Below are 24,909 nucleotides of genomic sequence, written 5' to 3' on the forward strand. Positions count from 1 at the left end.
AGTGAATTTTAGGACAGTCAAGATTATACAGAGCAACTCTGTCTTGGGAAACAAAACATAACAAAACAAAAAGAAAAATCACACTTGGGTCTTCTGGACCAGCATCCCTGTGTGTGTGTGTGTGTGTGTGTATGCATGTCATGTGGGAAAGTCTTCACCACTTCCAAGCTCAAGTTATATGACCTAAGATGGGTATCATTGTTGTGGATATAAACATGTTTTTGTTTTAATCCCAGGTGTGGGGTGTGGGATTGATTCAGACAGTCCACAGCAGCAAATTTTGCCTTGTGCAGGCTCTGAGAGGAGCTCTTTGCCAGCTGCAGCTAGTTTAAATCTGAGGACTCTGGAGAGAATAAATGCCAGAGCCCAGAGAGTGTGGAGAGCTCCAAGAAAGAACAAAATTGCTCTGCTTCCCCCCCTGCAGCTCCTCTTGCTGTTGATGCAGTGAGACAAGAAGGTTGGAGAGCTCCTGAAACAAGGGTTGGACTGGCTCCAAGGAACCCTATGACCCTAACCAGGAAGCAGCTAAGAAAGAGAACTGTGCTCTTTCTCCCACTAACCCTTTCTCTCTTGTACCTGGTGTTGAGGTGTTGGAAGAAATTGGGGTGGAGTAGGGAGAAAGAGATATAAGAAATATAAGTAAGAGAATTTAAAAAAAAGTACACTAACATATAATCCACACCTTTAATCCTAGCACTTGGGAGGCAGAGACTGGTGGACTTCTATCAATTCAAGTCCAGCTAAGAATACATAGCAAACCCTTCTCTCAAAACAAAACCACCACCAACAAAACAAACGAAGTTATATTGTTTGACACAAATTTGAAAACTTCTGAATGTCTGAAGTTTTCAATGTTAAATGTCTGAAGATTCTGCTGAATGAAAGCAGTCCACAAATGGCCTCATGTTGGCAGCTCTGTCTTTTTGTTTGTTTGTTTGTCCTGGTTTGCTTGAGACAGGGTTTCTATGTATAACCGCCCTGGCTGTCCTGGACTCCCTCTGTAGACCAGGCTGTCCTTGAACTCACAGAGATCCTCCTGCCTCTGCCCCCCTAACTGACTGTAATCCCAGCACTCAGGAGGCAGAGGCAGGTAAAGCTGTGTGAGTTCTTCAGGCTGGTCCACAAAGGGAGTCCAGGACAGCCAGGGCTACACAGAGAAACCCCATCTTAAAAAAAGGAAAAAAAAGTTTAAAGTCATCTTTAGTTATATAGTGAATTTTGGGCCCACCCTGGGCTACAGGAGACCTTGTCTACATCCTAACCCACCTGAAACACCACTCTGTTGGCCAAAGCACATTGTGTGGGGTTGCCATCCAGCAGTTTCTTTCTTTTTCTCTAGATCTTTCTGCTTTACTCTCTAGACTGCTAGAATTCTGAGATTACCCGTGTGTGACACTACTCCTGGCAGCTACTTCTATTTTTGAGATAGGATTATAGTATGTAGAGTAGGCTGGCTATAATTTACAGTCCTGTTGCCTCTGCTTCCCTCTGCTGGAATTAAAGGCACAACCCACTTATGTTTGCTCTGCTCTTTCTTCCTTCCTTCCTTTCCTTCTTTCTTGACAGGGTTTCTCTGTGTAGCCTTGGCTGTTCTGGAACTCTCTCTGTAGATCAGACTGGCCTAGAACTCACAGATCTGCCTGCTTCTGCCTCCTGAGTGCTGGGATTAAAGGAGTGAGCCACTACTCTCTGCTGCTCTGCTTTCTTATTCATAGTTATTTCTGCATGAGGCTTCCTGAAAAGTAGATCCTTGTAGTTACTTGTGTGTGTGTGTGTTGGGGGGAGGCTGGATGTGAATGTTAGTGTGGGCATTCACACACCTGCAGTGGAGACCTGAGATCCGCTGTTTTTCCTTGCTTGCACTTCACAGGTTTCCTCCTTGAATCTGAGGCTCACCAATTTAGTTAGGTGGGTTAGACAAAGCATTTCAAGGATCTGCCTGTGTCTGCCCTCCACTCAGGTCCTACTTGAACAAGTAGACATTTTACTGACTGCATCAGGTCTTCAGTCTCACAGTAACTCTCACATCTCCCAGTTTTGATTTCTTCACAGTATTTAGCAGTGTCTGAAATAATCTTGATTATTCAATTATTTTGTGCACATGCTATTTATAGTGCAACTACTACGTACCAGGCACTTTATGTACTCCAGCCGTCGGACTGGAGGCTCTATAAAGTAAAGGTCTTTAATTGTCCAGGTCATTTGTGTCTACACAGGGCTCTCCGGCACTGGGACTCGCACACAGTAGGCGCACTTATCGCTTCCGCGCTCTTCCCGGCTCGCCCCTCCCCCGCTCCAGGAAGTGAGGGGGTTCTAGCCGCCTGGCCTACCGCGATGCATTTTGGGAAAGCAGCAGCACCAGATCCAAGATGGCGGCCAGCAGGAGGCTGATGAAGGTAAAAGCCATTCTCTGGCGCTGGCCAGGCGGGGGGCGGCGTCCCCAGGCCGGGACCCCTACGGCGGGCCACGGTTCCTTGGGGCGTCGCCACTCTTCTTCTCTCGTTGCGTGGCCCCGCAGTGCCGCTGTGCCGCGTGCGGAGAGATCTAACGGGGCCGCCTAGGCCGCAGCCTGGGCGGGAGCGCAAGGCCGCGCCGGGAGCCGCTGCCGCCGGCCCCTCGGATCAGCTTGGGCAGTTTTCGCGACCCCTCCTCCCGGAGCGGAACCGGGCCCTCCGTCGCAGCGGCCGCGGTCCGGGTCGAGGACGCCGTTGATGTGTGGGCCGGGCCTGGAGGCCCTAGCTGGGCGCCCTCGGGGAAGAAAGCCGGAGCCCCGGTTGGGAGTCCGCGCCGCGGAACCGCCCGGTCCTGGGCCGCGGTCGCCGGACTCTGAGCCCCCTTCTGCCCGCCCACAGCTCCGAGAGGCTGCGAGGCCCGAGACGGGAAAGGAAGGAGGAGGGCAGGCGGCCAAAGTTAGGTCAGTTAGTTGGTGGTCTTTTGAAATTGTGTTGGGTCCTCGGAAACTGTCGCCTGTGACTGCAGAGTCACACAGCGGACAAGTTGCAACTCTAGGAAGGCGTGGGGTCGTTCCCCGTCGCAGCTAGGTTCTCCTTCCTATCTCTTAGTCATCCTGATCTCCGTTCCCTGATGTAGTAAAGTGACATTTTTGAGGTGGGGGGTGGGAGTTGGCTTCTATCGTTCGAATCAAAATGGGCCGAAGTTTACAAAAACAACTTGGTATACCCACTTTGTATCTTGAATGTATCCGAGTGTCATCTTACTATTTGGCTCTTTTGGTGAGGCGTACAGGTGCTCAGTTGATTTGGGTTTTTCATTGGTAGATTTGGGTTTTTCATTGGTAGATTTGCCCACATCCTCCAAACATGACCCCGCCAGTGTTTGAGTGCTACCTGGTAGTGCTGCGGAGCTGTCGCCGGACCGGAAATACAAAAGGCTCAAGGAACTGGCTCCTGAGAACAGATAAATTGTACCATTTGTTCATTGAAACTTAGAACATTTAAACTAAAACTAGAGTAGAAGTGGTCACAAAACAATTGTGATCAAGCTACTATCTGTTCTGCTAGTAATACCCAGATGAAAGAAATGCTAATCACTTACATGTTCAAATCCCCAAAAGTTGTCATCGGTATAACCTGTGGGTTTCAATTTAAGAAGATTTGTGAATGCATGCTGTTTCTTGTAATTTACTGAAGTGAATTCATCCACCCTGTCTCAAGGTACCCTTCTCAATACTTTTCCCTGACTACCCTTTCTTGGACTGGAGAGTTCTTTTTTCTAAAGCAAGTATTTAATCCTTTTCTTCTGGCTAAAATCTTCTCTGGTCCTGTCCTTAGCTATTTTTAACTTCTGAGAATAAAAACTAAAGTACATTTCTTTTCGTGTGGGTGTGGAGGTGGCGACACATTGTGCATTCATTGGGGTTACAACTTGTCAGTTCTCTCCTTCCACTGCATGGGTCCAGTGTGGCTCGTAACTTGTTACTTGGCATGAAAGACCTTTCCTAGAAAGCAGTCTCTTTAGTCCCACTTCCAACCTCAGAATTTCTGGACGATCTTGCACCTAATTATCACAATTTCCCCAGTTTTTATCGTGTGCTTCATAGTCACGATCATGATTAATCTTCCCTTTGAATTAGATATTAGTCCTTCCCCATCTGTAGATGAGAAAAGAGAATGCAAAGGGATTCTTGGGCTTGCCTCTGACTAGCCCACAAAAGAGAAAATAATGTGTGATTTAACTCAGCTTCCCGTGACTCTAAGGAGAAGCTTCACTATGGTACTCATTTTGAAGTCTCCCTTTGCACGTTCTGTTTACTCAGCCTGAGAAAAGTTATATTTTCTTACAAGGGAGCCCCCTTTTTTTCCAGGGGAGTCGTTGGAGTCAACACCTGTGCCTCTTACTGTGTTCCCCTACACACAGCTCTTTGTAACACAATTCTCTTTGTAACAGCCAGCTTTCTGTCCTATCCTGGATTTTGAGTTTCTGAAGAGCAGGGATTGGGTTTTATTCATTTTTTTTTTCTTTTTGAGATGTGTGTGTGTGTGTGTGTGTGTGTGTGTGTCTCCCTGGCTGTCCTGGAACTCACTTTGTAGTCTAGGCTGTTTCTGCCTCCCAGTGCCCCTACTGACCTGCATTGCCTCTTGTTTTGAGACAAGGTCTTACTTTCTCAGGCTGACATCAAATTCAAAGTGATTCTCCTGCCCCAGCCTCCTGTCTGCTAGAATTACGGGAGTGAACCACCAGGACCAGCTGACCTAATTTTATCCTGGTATCCCCTTGGTCTAGCCCCATTGACCCAGTTGGTAGACATCTAGGAGGGGAATCACAGGTTTTAAATTGTTTTCAAAATTTTGAGCTCAGAAAAAAGTTTAAGTACTTACTAATTCAAGCTTATTAAGTTTTTTTTTTATTAAGTTCTTTTTCTATTTTCAACACTCAGAATTATTTTACTGTCACCCAAAACTTGGCAAATGAGGCAGTTTGAGGTTAGATAGATTGGGAGAGTTTTAATTTAATTTTAAAATTTTATTTATTTTTTAATGGTTATTTAGCTTCTTTTAGAAGCTGTGCATTGCTGTTTTGACTGCTTATATGTCTGTGTGATAGCATCAGATCTTGGAGTTAGACAGTAACCTCATGTGACGTGCCCTGTGGGTGCTGGGAATTGAACCTGGATCCTTTGGAGAAGCAGTCAGTGTTCTTAACTGCTGAGCCATCTCTCCAGCCCTGAGAGTTTTAATTTCAAATACATACATACATACATACATACATACATACATACATACACATACATATTTACTGTATGTGCATTGGTATTTTTCCTGCATGTGTGTCTGTATGAGGGTTTTGGATGCCCTGGAACTGCAATTAGAGACAATTGTGGGCCTCCATGTGGTTGCTAGACTTGAACCCAGGTCCATCTGGAAGAGTCACCAGTGCTCTTAACTACTGAGCCACCTCTCCAGCCCAGATTGGGAGAGTTATAACTAGGAGTAGTAGTAGACCATGGTGAGGTGAGATGATCCACTGAGTTTCCATGGCTCAAGTGTGAAAACCTACTTTCTTTTTCAGTTCAGGAGGGAAATTCTGTGTATATGTTGCTGATCATTGGCTTTGAGGATTAAAAACGAGCTGAGTAGAGTAGTACAACACCTGTAATTGTAGCACTTGACAATAGAGATGGGGACAAAGATCAGGAGTTCAAGGCTACATAATGCATTTGAGGCCAGTCTGGGCCCCCTGAGATCCTATCTGAAACAAAGGAAAGAAAAGAAAGCTACTTGTTGATCAATAGTATCCCAGCATTTTATATAGAAATAAAGGAATTTCCTATGGTGAAAATTGAAGCAGGGTTATTAACTTTCTTTGGTTTATTGTTTATTATTGTTGTTATTATTTCACTTCTTAAAAACAGGGTTTCACTACATAGTTATAGTTGTCCTGGAACTCATTATGTAGACCAGGCTGTTTTCAAATTCATGTGCTCACCTCTGCCTCCCAAGTGCACGCACCTGGCTTGTGTTACCAGTGTTTTTCCTGGGTGTTTTTCTGTGTGCTGTGTGCTTTACTGGTGCCAGCAAAAGCCAGAAGATGGTGGATCCTCTGGGACTGGAGCTGCAGATAGTTGTGGAGCCATCATGTGGGTATTGGGATTTGAACCCAGTATTGTATCCACCATGTGGGTACAAGGATTGAATCCTTGGAAGGCCATGTAGCACTCCTAACCAATAAACCAACTCTTTAGCGCCTCAGATATTTCTTTCCTTTCCTTTTCTCCTTTCCTTTCCTTTCCTTTTTCCTTTCCTTTCCTTTTTTTCTCTTTTCTTTTTAGACACAGGGTTTCTCTGTGTAGCCCTGGCTGTCCTGGAACTCACTCTAAAGACCAGGCTGTCCTCAAACTCAGAGGTCCACTTACCTCTGCCTCCCAAGTGCTCTGATCAAGGCCATGTGCCACCACGCCCAGCTCTCAGATATTTCTTTATAATGTTAACAGATGTTAACAGAGAGTATAATACAACAATAAAAAGCACAGTTATATATGTGTATGTATATATTTATGTATAAATATGCCTGATAAGTTATTTTAGGAAAAATGAATTTGAAAAAGCTTAAAATTTTGTTTTAATTTGTTTACTTTATGCGAATGAATGTTTTGAATGCATGCATGTCTGTGTATCATTTATGTGAGTGCTACCATCAGAGATCAGAAGAGGTTGTTGGGCCTGGGTATGATGGCACTTGTTTTTAATCCCAGCACTCTGGAAACAGAAGCAGGAGGATCTATGTTGTTCAAAGCCAGCCTGGTCTACATAGCAAGTTCCAGTTCAACCAGGACTATATAGAGACCATGTCTCAAAAACCAAAAAGAAAAGAAAAAAAAAAGAGAAGAAAATACTGGATTTCCTGGAACTGGAGTTATAGCAATTGTAAACTGTAATGTGGGTACTGGGAATTGAACCTGGGTCTTTGGCAAGAACAAGTGTTCTTAATTCTTTGTTTGTTTGTTTATCTATCAAGACAAGGTTTCTCTGACTAGCCTTGGCTGTTGTGAACTCAATTTGTAGACCAGGCTGGCCTGGATTTCACAGAGTTCCTTCTGCCTCTCTCAGTGCTGGGATTAGAGGTGTACACCACTAGCAAGTTAGTGTTCATCTCTCCAAAGGGGAGTTTTGAGAAACTTTTAAATTTCAAAAACATTAGCAGAAAAGATTTACAATGTTAACAAAGCATTGAATACATTTTAGTTCACGAAGCATCTAGTTCAGCATTGAAAGCAACACCTAGATTGTAACATTGCTTCTGCCAAGAACAGGGAAATAGCTACAAAGCCCAGAGCAAGAACACTGTGTAGAAATTGGTTGGACTGATCGTTTGCTTGCAGCCTCACTGCACACATCTCCCTATGCCCTCCTCTCCCCTCCCCCCCATTGAGTAGCTTCCCGTAGGGGTTTTCTCATACGGAAATTTGGATTTACAGGTTGGGAAGGTAACAGTTTTTATAATGTATAATAGTGGAGCCAAGGAACTGGGATTTGTAGTGTCTGTCTGTCTATCTGAGACAGGGTTTCTCTGTGTAGCCTTGGTTGCCCTGGACTGGCTTTGTAAACCAGGGTAGCCTCAAACTTACAGAGATCCATCTGCTGCTGCCTCCCTCTCGCTGAGATTACAGGTGTGCACAGCCATGCCTGGCGATTTTGAGTGATTTTGAAGTAGTGTTTACTCCACACTTCGGGTTGGTGTACTTCCTCAGTCTATAAGCCTATGCCAGGGAGCAGGAGTTACTTAATAACACTTTATTCCTTGGAATTTATTGTACTAAGCAGTAAACTATTTTGCTCTTGAATACAGGATTATATCCTCCCAATTTGGTAATGACATGGTCTGGTAATTGTCTGAAGAGGTTTGGGGAGAGCTAGGGTCATGGTGCTTTTATATAGTCCTAGCTATTAGAGGAGCTTGAGGCAGGAAGATCCTTGGGAGCTGGGGGTTCCAGGCTAACTTGGGCAACATAGTGTGTATGAGATTTTAGTTAAAAAAAAGGCGGGGAGGAGGTGCGGGATGAGGGAAGTTTTCTATATGATGTTATACACAATAAGCCATAGCTTAAATCCATTTTGGGAATGGATTTAGAAAAGTATTTGCTTTTCATGTGTGGTGTGTGATGTATGATGTACACACATGTAAAATCAGAGAACAGGTTTTGAGAGTTGGTTCTTCTCTTCCATTATGAGTTTAGGGACCAAACTTAGGTCAGGTTTATGTAGCTATCTTGTCAGGTACTGCCCCTAGCCCCACTCTTTTTTGCTGCTGGTGGTGCTGGGGATTGAACACGAATGCCTAGGCAGGAGTGTTGCCTCTTCCTAGCTTATCACATTTGCGCTTTTATCCTAAGGTTATGTATTCCAGTGAATTGAGACTAATTCAGCTATCCTTAGTGATACTGGGGTGTGTGTGCACGTGTCCATTTGTCTGTCTGAATACCCAGGGTTCGTGGTAGGTAAGTCTTCGACCACTGAACTATATGTCTTCTCCTATAAATAAATACATAAATAATGTATTTATTTTTGAGGCAGGGTTTTACTGTATAGTCCTGGCTGTCCTGGAACTTGCTCTGTAACCCAGGCTGTCCTGGAACTCAGAGATCCGCCTCCCTCTCCTCCCAAGCGCTGGCATTAAAGGTGTGTGCTACCACTGTCTAGCTTCTCACTGGATTTTGAATTTTTAAAATTTTAAGTGTATAGGTGTTTCACCTACATGTATGTCTATGCACTGTGTGCATGCCTGGTGCTCAAGTAGGCCAATAGAGGGTATTGGCTCCCTTAGGGCTGGAGTTAGAGAAGGTTGTGAGCTGCCATGTGGGTGCTGGGAATCAAACCTAGATCCTCTGGAAGAGCAGCTAGTCTTTTCTTAACTGCTGAGACATCTCTTTAGGGGGGTGTGTGTATTTAATTTTAATTTTTTTTGTTTTTGTTTTTGCAGCATTCTGTTTGCATGTGTGCCTGTGCACCAGAAGAAGGCACCAGATCTCACTATAGATGGTTATGAGCCACCATGTGGTTGCTGGGAATTGAACTCAGGACCTTTGGCAGAACAACCAGTGTTCTTAACCTCTGAGCCATCTCTCCAGCCCCTTATTTTAATTATTTAAGACACGGTTCCATTATATAGCCATGGCTGTCCTGGAACTTGCTATGCAGACCAGGTTGGCCTTGAACTCAAGAGGTCTGCCCATCTCTTCTTCCTCTGTGCTGGCGTCAAAGATGTGCACCACCATACCCAGCTTTTTTTTTTTTTTTTTTTTTTTTTTAATAATTGTGTGTATGTGTGAGTGGGTGCATTGTGTTTTTCAACTGAGGTTTGTGTGTAGAGGTCAGAGCGTATCTTGTGGAAGTTGTTTCCCCTTTCACTGAGGGTTCTGGGTTAGGCTAGACAGCATGCCCTTTTATTGGTTGAGCCATCTTTCCCTGGCACTCTGCATTTTTTTCTGTTTTAAAGATTTACCTATTTTATGTACATGGGTGTTTTGCCTTAATGTGTGTCTAAATGGTAATTCGTGTAGTTTCCACAAAAGCTGGAAGAGAGTGTTTGGTTCCTTTAAAACTAGAGTTATAGGCAGTTGTTAAGCCGTGTGGTTCTGGAAATCACACTGTGGTCCCTGGGAAAACAGCCGGTGCTGTTAGCTGCTGAGTCATCTCTTTAGCCCCAGCTCTGGAGTTTTTGATTGGTATTCCCCACACCCGTTTCCCCAACCCCTTCAGCATCAGGAGTCTATCTCAGGGCCTTGTAGTGCTATTGCTGACCTCTAACTCCCTTTTTTGGCATACAGGCAATCCAACCTGCAGCCTTAAGCATGCTAGGCAGTCTCCCCATGAGCCATTCATCCCAGTGTGGTGTATCTGTATCTTCTCTGTATCAGAGTGACTTGTCCTTTGACCCAATTAGGTGCTGATGAATGAGTTATGAAACATGGTAAGCATCAAGCTCTCAGAAATTCTATCTGTCCATTGGGTACCAATGTCTTGCCAATTCAGTGGTAGCATGCATTGCAGGGAAAGATACCCCAGCCCTCAACACTGAGGAGTAGGTGGCTTATAGTCCAGTCCTTTAAGAATTGAATAAAATATCAGTAGTTGAAGAGAGAAATCCTTATTTTGAGGCCAGCCTGGTCTATAAAGTGAATCCAGGGCAGCCAGGGTTACACAGGGAAACCTTGTCAAGAAGAGGAGGACGAAGAGGATGAAGAAGAATTTTATTATATAATATTAAATATTACATAATATTTAATATTAAATATTTTTATAATATTTTAATATTTTAAATATTTAAATATTTAATATTATTAAATATTTAATATTTTAATATTATTATAATATAAATAATATAATATTATATAAATAATAATATATAAATAATAAATAATAATAAATATTATTTATATTAAATATTATATAAGAATTATTATTCTTATTCTTGGGGGACTGTAGATTTTTCTTCTGGCTAGCCTTGGCCTGCTTAGAATCCATCCAGGCCAGTGAAGAATCCTTCTTCTCCAGAGTGGTTGTGGGCAGTAGCTCTGAGAGCTGCCCTAAGGAGCCCCAGAAACTTCTGTCAGCTTCCTAAGCAGGCAGCCCACTTCTGATACTGTATTGTCCCTTCTTTAGATTTTATTTTGTAGGTGCTTTCCAGAAGCACCAAGGAACTGGGCTGGTTTTACCCTTGTGTAGACTGGATAACATGGGCATGCCCTGTGCTATTATAGGATGAGTCTTGGCAGGGCAAAGTTTTCCAGCCAGCTTCTGGAAGAGGTGTCACGAAAGGTGATGCTGATGGACCTAATGACAGGTAGCAGAGCTGCCTTGTAGGTTTCGGTTGCAACCCTTAGAAGTCATGGGAGGGGTTGGGGGCGGGGAGATGAGAGACTGAAACTTTCCCTTATCATACTGCTAAGGGTTAGATATGATTGAGAGCTTAAGTTCTCAAATTTTTAAAAAACATTATTTATTTTATTTAATGTGCATTGGTGTTTAGCCTGCATGTATATCTGTGTGAGGGCATCAAATCCCCTGAAACTGGAGTAATAGACAGTTGTGAACTGCTCTGTGGGTGATGGGAATTGAATTCGGTTCCTCTGGTAGAGCAGCTATCTGCTGAACCATCTCTCCAGCCCCAAGTTCTCAATGTTGAGTCTTGTGCTTGTCACATCTTAGTCAAGTGGTTAACTTGAACAAGTTAACTTCTCTGCCTTAAGTTACTCATCTGTGTGTGGGTTAAACAATTAAGATAAATTAAGTACTTAGCAGAGTGTATCCATCCATCCATCCATCCATTTATCTCTGTCTTGTCCTATACTAAGATATAGATAATCATCCATAAAAGTGAAAGTACACTTGTCACTGAGTTTTTACCAGGCTGGCCTCAAATCACAGAAATTGCTTGCCTTTGCCTCTCAAGTGTTGGGGAAATAAGGTGTGTACTACCACACCTAGCTGTTTGTTTCTCAAAACTGAGAAGAAACCCCTGAACTAAAGTATGTCTCCATTTCTCATCCTGTGTAGGAGTGTGTTTTCTTCCTTTTGTGTATCTGTGCAGTGAACGCATGTGTGTGAGTGGTGAATGCACCTCGGTGCATGTGTGCTTGTATATAGAGGTGAGAGAAAAGGACCAATTGTGCTGCTTTGTCACTCTACAACTTATCCCCTTGAAACAAGGTAGCCCACTGAACTTGCTGTTTTGTTGTGCTGGTCTACATAGAGAGTTCCAGGCCAGCCCAGACCATACAGTGAAACCCTGCCCTTCCCCCACCAAAAAAGGAGATTCTCCCCAGTCTGTTTTTGAAAAAAATTATAAGGAGCTAGAGAATTGGCTTAGTGGTCAAGAGCACTTGTTGCTCTTACTCAGCACCTACATGGTGGTTTACAACCATCAGTCATTCCAACTTCAGTGAATCCCATGTGGTGAACACACATGCATACATTGAAGGAAACATAAGATATATAACATATGAAATACAAAATACAACATAAAACCTTTTAAGTTCTTTGAAAATTTATGTGTATGAGTGCTTTGCTTGCATATGTGTATGTGCATGTCTGGTGTCTAAGGAGGTCAGAAGAGTGTGTCAGATGTCCTGGTGCTGGAGTTTTCAAGCCACCATGTGGGTGCTGAAAGCTGAACCATGGCCTTCGGCAAGAGCAACAAGTGCTCTCAACCACCAGGTCAATTGCCTGCCCCCCTCCCCAGTCACTTTTAGGATTCCGGAACTCTGGGGGCCCTTAGAGAGCAGATGCTGATGACCTTAATTCAAAGGTGAGGCTGAAGTGAGTTTTAGAGCCAGACTCACTGTTTGGCTGCCCTGCTCTTAGCCTTCTGCTCTTGTTCTTTGGATGGCTACTCTTGGGTTTTAGAGAACACAGTGGTGATTTGAATTCATTTTGTTTTTAAAACAGTTTTGGGGGTTACCATATGCATTCCAGACAAGATTCTGAGCTATATCCTAATTCTTGTGCCAATTTTCACAGGTCTAGGCTTGTGTTGTTTTCTGTCCTCCATTATTTTGTCAGATTTTGCTTTTACCATAGCATAGTTCAGCAGCAGTTTTTTGATAGCTGCTTGCCCAGTAGGCACACGTTTAACCAGAGCAGACACCAGTGTTAAAGCCATTGTTTATTGGCAGGATCTGTATATTTCTGCAAGGGAACACTGCCTGACTCTGTCACTGTTTGGGGAAGAAAGTAACCCAGAAGGCTAATAGCTCTGAGATCTTAGCAAGTGGTAACCGTGTGCTTTATGTCAGCACTTCTTGTTACGAAAAGTCAACCTAAGTTTACATGCAGAAGGAACCTGGTCCTCCCTCCCCCCGCTCCAGGACTCTACCACGGTTCTATTCTTCTAGTCTTCACCGTATGTTTGACGTAGGCAGTTCTGGCTTTCTTGTTTGTGTCTTGAGGTCTGTTATGGTCAGACTTGAGGCTGGTAGTGTCCCAGTCCTTAAGCTCCCACTTTTAGTTGGGGTGCTGGTCTCTGGATTCTGTAATGTAGGTCAACAATGTCAGGCACACCCTTGTTCAGGTGAAGACAAACACATTCCAGGAGCTAGGCCTATGAGAAGCTGCCTACCTGTAGATCTAGGGCCCTGACTGGGCTTGCCCAGGGGATGTGTAGGCAGCATTTTTCTTTAAGCCTGTGTTGTAGCCGTCTTCAGTTATATTTGCTTAGATTGGCCTGAGGCTATGAGAGAGTAGCAGAGACCTACATTTAGATGTGATTTCTGCTTTAACTCATTTGTGTTACTTACAAAGAGGATAATGAAATGACCTCATAGAATCATGATAATAGTTGTAGTATATTAGTTGTAATAATAAAGTGCTGGACGCACTGGCGCACGCCTGTAATCCCCGCACTCAGGGAGGCAGAGGCAGGAGGATCTCTGAGTTTGAGGCCAGCCTGATCTACATAGTGAGTCTAGGACAGCTAGGGCTACACAGAGAAACCCTGTCTCGAAAAACAGAATTAAGTGTAAAGCATACAGCTTAATCCATGGAAGATGCCTTGTGGATATGAGTCATTGAGTCATTCCCTCCTATTTGCTGAGAACTGATTGAAGTGAGATTTACAATAAAACATTCTGAAGGATTATATTTAAATTTGCAGTATATATGTATATGTAATATTAAAATTATAGTTTCATTGTCAAGCACGTTCATTGTATAAGCTTGGAAAGGTTTCACTAATGCTAAAACTAGAAATTTTAATTTAATTAATTTATTTTGAGGCAAAGTCTCACTTCGTAGTCCTGTTTGTCCTGGAAATCAGTGTAGCCTCAAACTCAGATCTCCTTGCCTCTGTTGGGATTAAAGGTGTGTTCCACCACACCTAATTTTTGTTTTATTTTTATTTTAAATTGTATGTTTGTTGGTATGTACATGTGAATACAGTGCCCTTTGGGGTCAGAGAAGGGCAGTAGATTGATTCCCTGGAGCTAGAGTTTCAGGGAATAGAAGTCAAAAGTAGTACATGCTTTTAACTCTTGAGCTATCTTTCCTTCCTACTTTTTTAAAAAAAAATATTTATTTATTATGTATACAATATCTGTATGTATGCCTTCATATCAGAACAGGACACCAGATCTCATTATAGATGGTTGTGAGTCACCATGTGGTTGCTGGGAACTGAACTCAGGACTGCAGATTGTGCCCTTAACCTCTGAGGCATCACTCCAACCCCTCATGCCTACTTTAATATTTTGAGAAAGGGTTGGAGATTCTTCGGGAATGTGATACCACTCCTGGCAAAATCAGTCATTTGATAGAGTCACACAAAGCCAGGGAGGTGCTGTTTTATATTGTTATGTGTCTGTGTATTGTTACCAGTTGTGTATGTGATAGGTAAACTTTCATTACATATCCAACTCCATCTCATAGGTTTTGTTTTAGCCAGATAAGAGGAGCTTAAAACAAAACAAAACTAAACATTGACTAGCAGTGGAAGGCTCGGGGCATTACCATCCTTTAGTTAGTTTGTTTTTGGTTTTTGAGACAAGGGTTTTTGTGTGTGTGTGTGTGTGTAGCCCTGGCTGTCCTGGAACTTGCTCTGTAGACCAGTCTGGCCTCAAACTCAGAGATCAACGAGTGTGTGCCACTACCACTTGCCACCATCCTTATTTTAATATGTGTATGTATTTAACTTTTCACTTTAAACACTTGCATATATTTATTTGCTGTTAGGGGTCGGAGGAGGCGTGTTTCTGCTAGAGTACATGTAGAAGTAAGAGTACAACTTGTAGGAGTTAGTTTTCTTCTTTCATCATGTAGATCCTGGAGATTGAACTCAGATTGTCAGGTTTGGCAGCAAGCTCCTTTATCTATTGAGCCAACTCATTAGCCTTCTATTTATGTATTTGTTTATCTATCTATCTATTTATTTTGCCTTAAAATATTGTTTTAAAATATATGCATACGTATGTGTGTGAAATATGTGCTTATGAGTGCAGGTTGCCATGGAGTTTAGAAAAGTGTGTGATATCCTCTGGAGATGGAGACATAAGCATTTGTGAGCTGTTGAATATGGATGCTGGGACCTGAACTCAGGGCCCCTGCAAGAGCAGTATGTGCTCTTAACCACTGGCCGTCTCTACAGGGCAGACTTTCTGAGAGAGGAGTGTTACTGTGTTGCCCCAGGATGGCCTTGAACCCACTCCCTCCTGTCTCTACTTCCCTGATGATGAGAAGCTCATCTTTGTAAGCATTGGCATGTGCAAATGTTACCCAAAGTAAAGCTAGTAAGCCTTGCTAGAATCTTGTACAAGAAGGAGAAGCCCCAAGCCAGAAGTGGTGCACACCTTTAATCGCAGCACTAGGGAGGCGGCAGCAGCGAGCAGATCGGTGTGACTTTGAGGCCAGCCTGGTCTACAAAGTGAGTCCAGGACAGCCAAGGCTACACAGAGAAATCCTGTTTCCAGAAAAGAAAGATGGAAAGAAATAAAAGCACCTACTTGCACTGCCTATGTAGTTTTCTTTTTTATTTCATGTTTTCTTTCCTTTGAGACAGGCTCTTTTGATGTATCCCTGGCTGTCCTGAGGCTCACTTTGTAAACAGTCTGGGATTAAAAGTGTGCACCACTATGCCCAACTTTTTTCTGCACACACACAAACACATGCGAACTAATTAGAACCAAGGCTTCTACTTCTTGTACAAGATTCTAGCAAGGCTGGGTTAGTGCCTTTACTTGCTAAGCCATCTTGTTGGCTCATATTCTGTCCATTTCTACTGGAAGTGTTGTTCAGCCTTGCCTACTGCTTTATATAGCTACAATGACTGTAGAAGGGCTACTGGCCTTGGCCTGGCCTTGGACCTGCCTTATGAGAATTCTGTGACTTGGGCTTCTTTGCGATTTTGCTTTACCTCTATAGAATGGCGTATTTGTGCCTGCCTTATTCTCACTCTGATCACATCTCATGTGCTGCATATTATAAACAATATGGATTATTGTCATGAGTGGCCATTCCTACTGCTGCCTGCCTTTTCCTTGGTTTTTCTAATTGTTGTTGGAATTTTGGATGATATTGTTTTGTATCTTTGTTTGGATGATACTCTGAACTGATGCCTCTTTGATAGGTAAATATGATGGGCTTTTAGCTCAAACCCTGTGTTTCATTTCATTTCAGAAAACTTTGTGTTAATAACCGTAACATGTTCAGTTTCCTAGTGTCACATTAAGGACAGTAAAAAACTAGACTGTTGTATTTTAGACTTTAAGAAACATGATACAATTAAGGAAAAGAATGAAATTAGCATATATGCCAAGTAGGTAAAAGCTTCCTGTAAATAACAATGAAACTTTAAGAAATGGGTTTCATTCCTTTTATTATTATTATTTTTTAAATATTTTGAGGTAGAGTTTCTCTGTGTAGCCTTGGCTGTCCTGGACTCGTTTTGTTGATTAGGCTGGCCTCAAACTCACAGAGATCCACCTGCCTCTGCCTCCCCTGGGATTGCAGGTGTGCGCCGCAGTGCCTGGCTCATTCCGTTTTTTGTTTTTGTTTTTGTTTTTTTTTTTTTTAGGTAAGACAGAATCATCAGGTGAAGGGTAAGATATGTGGGTAGGCTGTATTCAAGCCTAGGCCCGACTGACTCTGTAAGCATTGCTTTTTCCTATGAACACTTATAGTTTTATCAGCCAAATCAAAACATAATTTGTAAGGGTGATCTGTAAAATTGATGTTGGAGCAGTTAAGAGTGCTTACTATCTTTGCAAAAATCCTGGGTTTGAGTCTAGAGGGATGGCTCAGCAGTGAAGAGCACTGGCTGCTCTTCCAGAAGACCTGCATTGATTCCCAGCACCTGAGTGGTCGGTCACTCGCTGTCACCTGTAGCTGTACTCCAGGGGATATAATGCCCTTTTTCCTCCATTGTTTTCTTCTGCACATGTGGTACACATACTCATGCAGACTCACACACATATACATGCATAAAAAAGAAATCCCTTGAAAAAGAACAGAGAGGGGCATATGGGAGGGTTTAGAGGGAGGAAAGGGAAGGGGAAAATGTTGTAATTAAATTATAATCCCCCAAAATAAAAAGAATCTATCTATCTATTCTCTTCCCCCTCACCAAGACAAGGTTTCTTTGTGCAGCCCTGGCTGTCCTAGAACTTCTCTGTAAACCAGGCTGGCCTCAAACTCAGAGATCCACTTGCTTTTGCCTCTCAAGTGCTGGATTTCAAGGTGTGTGCCACACACCCCTCCCAACCCTACTTTACCCCACCGCAGTTGAAATCTTTAAAAATTAGTATTGGGCTGGAGAGATACCCAGTGGTTAAGAGCTATTGCTGCTCTTTAGAGGATCTGACTTTGCTTTCCAGGAACTACACAAGGTCTGAGTTCCACCTCCAGGGGAGTGTGATACCTTGGGTCTACACTCACCTCACACACACCCATTAAAAAATTAATACTGAAGAAAAGTGAGTGGGGATTGGATGCTCCATTTCATTGCCTATAACAATCTTCAGAATAGTGAGACTGTCACAGAATGAGCTGGTGATCAAAATGTGTCTTCAGAGCCTGGAGGGATGTGAGCAGTTGAGAGCACTGGCTGCTCTTCCAGGGGACCTGAGTTAATTTCCAAGCACGCAGTTGGTGGCTCACAACTGTTCGTAACTCCAGTTCTAGGGAATTTAGTGTCCTTTTCTGATCTTTTTGGGCATCAGGCATGAACATGACATACAAACCAGTGTACAGGCAAAACATATAAAGTTAAAACAAAACCCTCAAAACTTGAGAGTACTGATGGCACAGTGGGTAGAAGCAGGTGCTTCTGAGCCTGATCTGAGTTTGAATACCAGAGTGAGTATGCATGGTGGAGAGAGAAAATCAATTCCCTCAGGTTGGCTGGTCTTCAACATGTGCGCACACACAGTGAGTAAATGTAATTGTATCTCTTGCTATATTTTAAAAAGTCTTTATTATAGGGCTGGGCTTGGTTGGTAGAGCACTTTTCTCACATGCACATAACACTTGGTTTGATCACCAGCACCATATAAAACTGGGTGAGGTGGTAAACACTGTAGTCATAGGTCTGGTGGAAGGAAGATCAGAACTTGATGGTCGTCTTTAGGCCACATAGGGAATTTACTTAGCCTGGACTCTGGCTGTCCTGGAACTTGCTTTGTAGACCAGGTTGGCCTTGAATTTAGAGCTCTTTCTCTTTCTCTCTCTCACACACACATATATATATGCCAAACACCAAAATGTAAAAATAAATAAATGTAAAAACAAACCAAAACAAAACCTCTGGCTCTTTAGGGGTTCTTAGAACTAGTCTTGCATGTGGATAATACTGGGGAGATTTTGAACAGTCTATTTGTTTTTTTTCCTGTCTCTGCATGTCTCTCTCTGCCTCTCTCCAGTGTGTGGCCCAGGTTATCCTTGATCATGACTCTTCTGCTTCTACCACTTGAGAGCTACCATTGTAGATTTGTGCTACCAAGCTCAACCCAAAACAGTCAACTTTCCATGATAGGTAGGACACACTTTTCCTGCCCCCATTAAACAAAAATAACAACAACAAAACTTTTTTGGGGTGGGGCTACTGTGCCAAAACACAGGGGTATATATCTGAGTTGGATGGTGAGTTCTCTCTGAAAACAAAACACATTGCTCTGCAAGCTAATCTCCTATTTACCCTAATCCTCTAAGGACTTGGAGAAATTGGTTCCTGTAAGGACCCAGATCCTGCTCTCTGATTCTGCCACACTCTATTTGGCCTTTCTGTTGGCATATGCATATTCAATTTTCTGGGCTGAAATTGAGAAATGGGCATTTCCCTTTAAGAAGTGGACTGAGAGGCCATCTTAGTCACTGTTCTATTGCTGTGTGAAACACCATGACCAAAGCAACTTTTAAAGGAAGCATTGAATTGTAGGGTTGCTTACAGTTTCAAAGGGCTAGTCTGTTACCATCATGGTGGGGAGTATGGCTGCAAGCAGACAGGCAGGCATGGTGCTTGAGAAGTAGCCAAGAGCTCACATCTGATCCTAGTGTTGCAAGCAGACCGAGTATAAGACTGGGACTGTTGTGGGCTTTTCACCCCAGTGACGCACCTCCTCCAATCAACCATACCTCCTAGTCCTTAGTGACTGGGACTAAGATATGAACCACTGCAGGCTATAATTTAGTGCTAGAGTGCTTGCTTGCCTAGCACATTTGAAGGCCCTGAGGTGTGTGTGTGTAACTTGTTATGGTATCCTAGGCTTTCTTCAAACTTACAGTGATCCTCCTCCTGCCTGAGCCTTTTGCTACCACCACACCTGTTGAAGCCCTGGGTCTGATCTCTAGCACCCTTTAAAACAAAATAAACAAAAACCCCACAGAAATTGAGCAGTACCCTGTGTTTTCTCAGGCCCTTCCAAAGCTTTGAACAGCTGAAGTCAAAGAGGGACCTCATTTGGGCCTTTTCCTGTGTGCTGCTTGCCTTCTAGCAGAACGGACTAAGAAGTTGGCTGGTTCTGCTTTTTCTGGGCTCATCTCTTGGTTGTCAGCATTGCACCATCAGCCTTGAGCAGCTGACACCCCCTCCCCCGTTGCTTTTGCTATTGAGCAGAACTGAAATAAACCTTTTGGGGAAGTTGTGTCATTCTTGGTTAGGTCTTTCAGACTTCATTCTCAAAGAGCTGGGCTACTGCTCTATGTTTTCTTTTGTTTTTAAATTACTTATAATCTGTATCTGCCTGTGTGTGTATTTGCATGTGTTTATGTCACATCGTGGAAGTGGAGGTTAGAGGATAGTTAGCAGGAGGCTGCTCTTCTCTCTTTCTACCCTGTGTATCCTGGCGAGTGGATTCAGGTTGCCAGACTTCTGAACTTTAGTCTCTGAACTGTCTCACCAACTTTTTTTAGTCAGCTCCTTTCCTTCATTATTAGTCATAAAGCCTTTGGAATTTACCCTCTGAATTTACAGTTTGAGTTTCTTGAAATTCTTTCCCAGTTCATTATTATCACGACCAGTCTCAGTTATAGGGGCACAGTTGTATTTGAGGGTATGCCATTCTTTTTTGTTGTTTATTTGTTTAGAGACAGGGTTTCTCTGTATAGCCCTGGCTGTCCTGGATCTCACTTTGTAGACCAGGCTGGCCTCGAACTCACAAGAGATCTGCCTGCGTCTGCCTCCCTGGGTGCTGGGATTAAAGGCGTGCACCACTGATGCCTGGCTGGATGTGCTATCTTGAGGGTGTAATTTTCTCTCAGATCTTTAGATAGAATCTCTGAATGAGCACTGTGCATCTTCAGTTTGCTTTCATCAGTGAAGGAGGAAGCAGTTCTTGCCCTCAGAGCCATCTTTGGCAATGCAGGAATTTTAGCATCCTGGCCACTCTTTGTATCTGTGGTTCTCAGTTAGGGATACAGAGGATACTAATCTCTGCAGGTTGGAGCTACAATTGCCTGGCATCTGTTTTATGTGCAAGACTCAGAATGCTGAGGAGCATGACCCCTGTGATCCTGTTGATGCCCTGTTGAGAACTGTTCTTCTACAGGGTACCCAGCATTCCTTGAAGATGACAGCCCTTGTTTGTCTCAGTTCTCTCAGTCTGTCTGTCTTTGATTGTTTTGATTTGTGTGTGTGTGTGTGTGTGTTTTGGGGGGGACAAGGTTTCTTTGTGTGCCCTAACTGTCCTGGAATTCACTCTGTAGACCATGCTGGCTTCGAACTCAGAGATTCACCTTTACTTTTGTCTAATAATCAGTTATTTGTTAGTTAGACTTATGTAAAAAGAAGTTGCCTGGGCTGGAGAGACGGCTCAGTGGTTAAGAGCACTGTTTGCTATTTCAAAGGACCTGGATTCAACTCCCAGCACCCACATGGCAGCTTACAACTGTCTGTAACGTCAATTCCAAGGGATATGACACCTTCACACTAATGTACATTAAAAAAAAAGTTGCCTTTCTGTTCTGGGGAACCTTCACTTGACAGCAAAGAGACTGGGCACTCTGCTTTGACCCACTGAGCCAGCAGCTCAGCACTCATTAGTGACGACCTTCCTTCTGTGGCCGGAAGGCTTCAGACTTTTCAGGTGTATCTTGGTCCTGAGAAGTACCCTCCCAGCATCTATGCACAAGTTTCCTAGGTTTTCCTTTTTGTTGACAGAGTACATGTACTCCAGGCTGGCCTTGAAGCTCCCTATGTACTCCAGGATGGCTTTGGATTTACTTTTTTAAAAAATTTAAATGTATTTATATATATATATCGGTGTTTGATCTGTGTGTATGTCTGTGCACCTCTTGGGCCAGGAGAAGGTGCTGGTTTGCCTGGGATTGCAGTTACAGAAGTTGTGATCGATCCTGTAGGTATAGGAATTGAATTCAGGGCTTTGTAGGATGCTAGGTAAGCATTCTGTGAACCGTGCTATGTCCCAGAAAAGACTGTGTGCCTTTAATTTACTTAATAGTTTTGTAGTGCTGGAATTAAATGCTGCAGGATCTTGTGCTGCGAATCAACCACTCGCCCTACTGCTAATCTTCTGCAACCCAGACTGACGTCCCTCTTAAACAAGATTGAATTTTCTTTCTCTGTTACAACTGAGTCCAGCCTCCCCCATCTTTGTAATTCTCGTGAAATTTCCCTTGTGTTTATCATCAGCCACACTTTATATTGTTGGTATAGTGCTCCCAAGTTACAAGGTGTATTTTTACACACAGGCTATTTTATGAGCATTCAATATTTCCTTTGTTTCTTCCTTGGTTGTTGTTTTTTTATATATATATATATAAAGTTTGGGTTTTTGTTTGTTTTGTTGTTGTTTTTGAGATGAGGTTTTTTTAATAGCCTTTTCTATAGCCTTCCCTGTCCTGGCTGGAACTTGCTCTGTAGACCAGGTTGGCATCATACTCAGAGATCTGCCTGCCTCTTGTCTCAGGCATGCACCACCATGCCTGACTGTCTTTTGGTTGTCGTGATTTCAAAGTTCTGTTTGGAGTATTCTAGCTCATTTGTTTGTCCTGCCCTCAAGAAGCTAAAGTTCTTTTTGGAGAGTAGTGGTACGTGAACCATGAAGCTTCCCCCGTAAGTGTGTCTATATTTTATAGTGCCCTGTTTCTGATGGGTTAGAGTATTCACTCATGTTCCACAAGGCTGTCATTGTAGAACAATCACGCTATCACACCATATTGCTTCTTTGTGTCCGCTGCGGTATTGCTAGGCCTTTCTTAGAAGTGGACTGGTAAGCCAGGTATGGTGGTGCCTGCCTGCAGTCCCAGGACTCAGGGAGGCAGAGGTAGGTGAACCTCTTGAGTTTGAGGCCAGCCTGGTCTTGAGTTTGAGTTCAGGCCGAGGCCACACAGAGAAACCCTGTCCCGAAAAACCAAACCAAACCAAACCACCGAAAAAAAAAGAGAAGTGGACTGGTTAAGCATGGCAATACCCTTTCCCTTTTTATGGCACTTACTAAAAATTCCCATATTAAAACTCCTGGGGCAGTGGTGGAACACGCCTTTAATCTCAGCACTTGGCAGGTAAAGGTAGGTGGGTCTCTTTGAGGCCAGCCTGGTTTATAGAGTTCATTCCAAGACAACCAGGACTACACAGTGAGATCCTGTTTCAAAACAACAGCAAAAACTAACCAAACAAACAAAAAAGCTCTATCTATACTTGCTGGACTAGAATATTCAGAGTTGGTCCAGGTTGCTTATGATAGGCACCTGAGGTTGTTAAACAGGCAGCACCCTGTGAGACACCCATTCCACACATGCCTTCAATGCATCCTCCTCCTCAGCCCCCAGTCCTCTGACACATCTTCCAACTCCTCCAACTGGTATACTGACTGCCTCACTGTGCTTTAAAAATTACTCCTTCCATGCTTTCCTAGTCGTTCTGTGCCTTGCAAACGTTGTGGCATTATAGGAATGTGTGGTGCAGAGCTTCTTTCGATCTTGATGACATAGAAGCCAATAGGGTAAGGGTAGCCTTTGCCATTGTGAACCATAGCTGCATAAGGAGGGGGCCTTTTTTTATATTAGAGGTCATGTGAGCTGGGACAGAAGAGGTGTGGCCTGGAAGATGAGACAGGGCTAATGTTCAGGTTATAGGTGAGAAGGCATCTTGGATATATGGGAGGCCATCAGCCCATTGGTTGTAAGGCCTGATCAAGGTAGTGGTGGAAAGTGGCAGTCCAGGAACTTGGAGGAGATGACTATGTATGTGTGGCTGTGAATCATGGTACATTCTGGGGGGATTGCGTTAAGATGCCTGTTGTGTGTTCATTGGTGTTGGGGAAGTCACGGGAACCAAGTGACAGTGTTAAAGACATCTTTAGCCATCTTATTTTGTCTGTTTTTTTTTTTCTTCAGAGCTGAGGACTGAACCCAGAGCCTTGTGCTTGCTCTACCACTTAAGCTCCACCACTGAGCTTAAATCCCCAACCCAGTTAAAGACATCTTAAATTGGATTCTGAAACAGTCTTAGTCATGGTGGTTGTGCTTTCTGAGTGAAGTGACATTTGTTACACTGTTTGCTTATGAGAACTTCCAGAGTTTCTGGAAGAGTTGTGTTATGATGTAGTTTCCCACTCACTATCTTTAGCTCAGGGACTTAGCACCCCTGTTTATAGCTGAAGAAATGGAGGCTCAATGGTAGTTTCTTGTTTTCCTCCTCACCCCAGACTGGTTGGTTGTGCTCTTTGCCTATGCCTATCCTGAAATTGCACTTAATGTGTTAGGTAGGAAAGGTTTGTGGGTACCCATTTTCCTTTGTTTACTTTCTAGACCCAGGCTTATTCATTTTTATAGCTCCAGCTTCCCATATATAGATAGTAGGTAGTTGGAAGAAGTCAGGTCTTTAGGCACCTCAAGTCCCTATTGCATATTTGTCCCTTTCTGGGGACAGGTACTTTGTTTATTTTCAATTTCTTTTTCTTTTTTTTTCTTAATTTCTTCTTTCTTTCCTTCCTTTCTCTCTTTCTCCTTCCTTTCTTTTTTCTTCCTTTTTCCTTTCTCTTTCTTACTTTCTCTCTTTCTTTTTCTCTCTTTCTCTCACTCACCCTCGCTCTCATGCCTCTCACTCTCTAGCTCTAGCTGGTCTTGAACCCACAACAGTCCATCTGTTTTATTTTCCTAAGTACTAGGATTACAGGTGTGAATTACCACACCTGGCTCTGCCGAGAGTATTTATTTAAACAGGCAGCATGACCAGCCCAAAGAAGAGGTGTTATATCTGTTGAAGAATGGTTCCCCTCATTGTGTTCAATGGGTTGCTTGGTCTGGGATGAAGGGTCAATAGAGGTAATACAGGTGGGAGTACCCTGGCTCCATGCCTCCTTAACCTGATAAGCTGTATTCTGGTCCTCACTCAAATGTTGTCATTGGTGATGTTGTCACCTGGTTTAATTTGAGGGAGTCAGGAGGGATCTTCATATGTGGTGCTTTCCCTGATTTGACACCCCTTTATGCTTTGTTAATCAACAGGAGCTTGAAGAGATCCGCAAATGTGGAATGAAAAACTTCCGTAACATCCAGGTTGATGAAGCTAATTTATTGACTTGGCAAGGGCTTATTGTTCCTGTGAGTATTGAACACTTCCACTTCTTATTAGATTATTCTTTCAGGTGGTGTGCTGCTACTGCTGGCCTTATCTCTGTGTTCCTCAGTAAGTGCCTGGTCTGGGCAGCCCATAGATGGGCAAAAGCGGGCAATGGCTACAGGGTGATAATTAGGGTAGGATATGGCCTCGGGCTCTAGAATAAAATCCTAGCTTTTCACTGGTGTTTTAAAACTATAGATGCTCCAAACCTTATAGATCTGTAGTTATTTACAAAGGAAGGGAGAATGCATCTGTGTTCCTGTTCTTGCCCATCTTCCCTGGCTTCTTGCCCTGCTTATCAGGTTGAGACCCCTCTCTCTGTCTACTTTGGAAGAGAGCTGGCTTCCCCTGTAGATATTCGTTGGCATTCTCCACTGATTTTGCATC

At 43.3% G+C, this 24,909-nt stretch overlaps 1 protein-coding gene across 2 annotated transcripts in view; it reads left to right on the plus strand.

The window, feature by feature from the left end:
- The first annotated feature begins 2,248 nt into the window (after window positions 1–2,248).
- Ube2l3 (ubiquitin conjugating enzyme E2 L3) overlaps window positions 2,249–24,909 on the plus strand; it is a 43,585-nt gene continuing 20,924 nt past the window's right edge. Inside the window, exons 1-2 of one of the 2 annotated variants that reach the window (XM_021654513.2) lie at window positions 2,249–2,396; window positions 24,408–24,503. In XM_021654513.2, the coding sequence (XP_021510188.1) occupies window positions 2,370–2,396; window positions 24,408–24,503 (123 nt within the window). In that variant the 5' untranslated portion in view covers window positions 2,249–2,369. The remainder of the gene's footprint in view (window positions 2,397–24,407; window positions 24,504–24,909) is intronic. The other variant, XM_021654514.2, reaches the window with a different exon arrangement.

This window comes from Meriones unguiculatus, chromosome 17 (assembly GCF_030254825.1).
Source record: "Meriones unguiculatus strain TT.TT164.6M chromosome 17, Bangor_MerUng_6.1, whole genome shotgun sequence".
NCBI lineage: Eukaryota > Metazoa > Chordata > Mammalia > Rodentia > Muridae > Meriones > Meriones unguiculatus.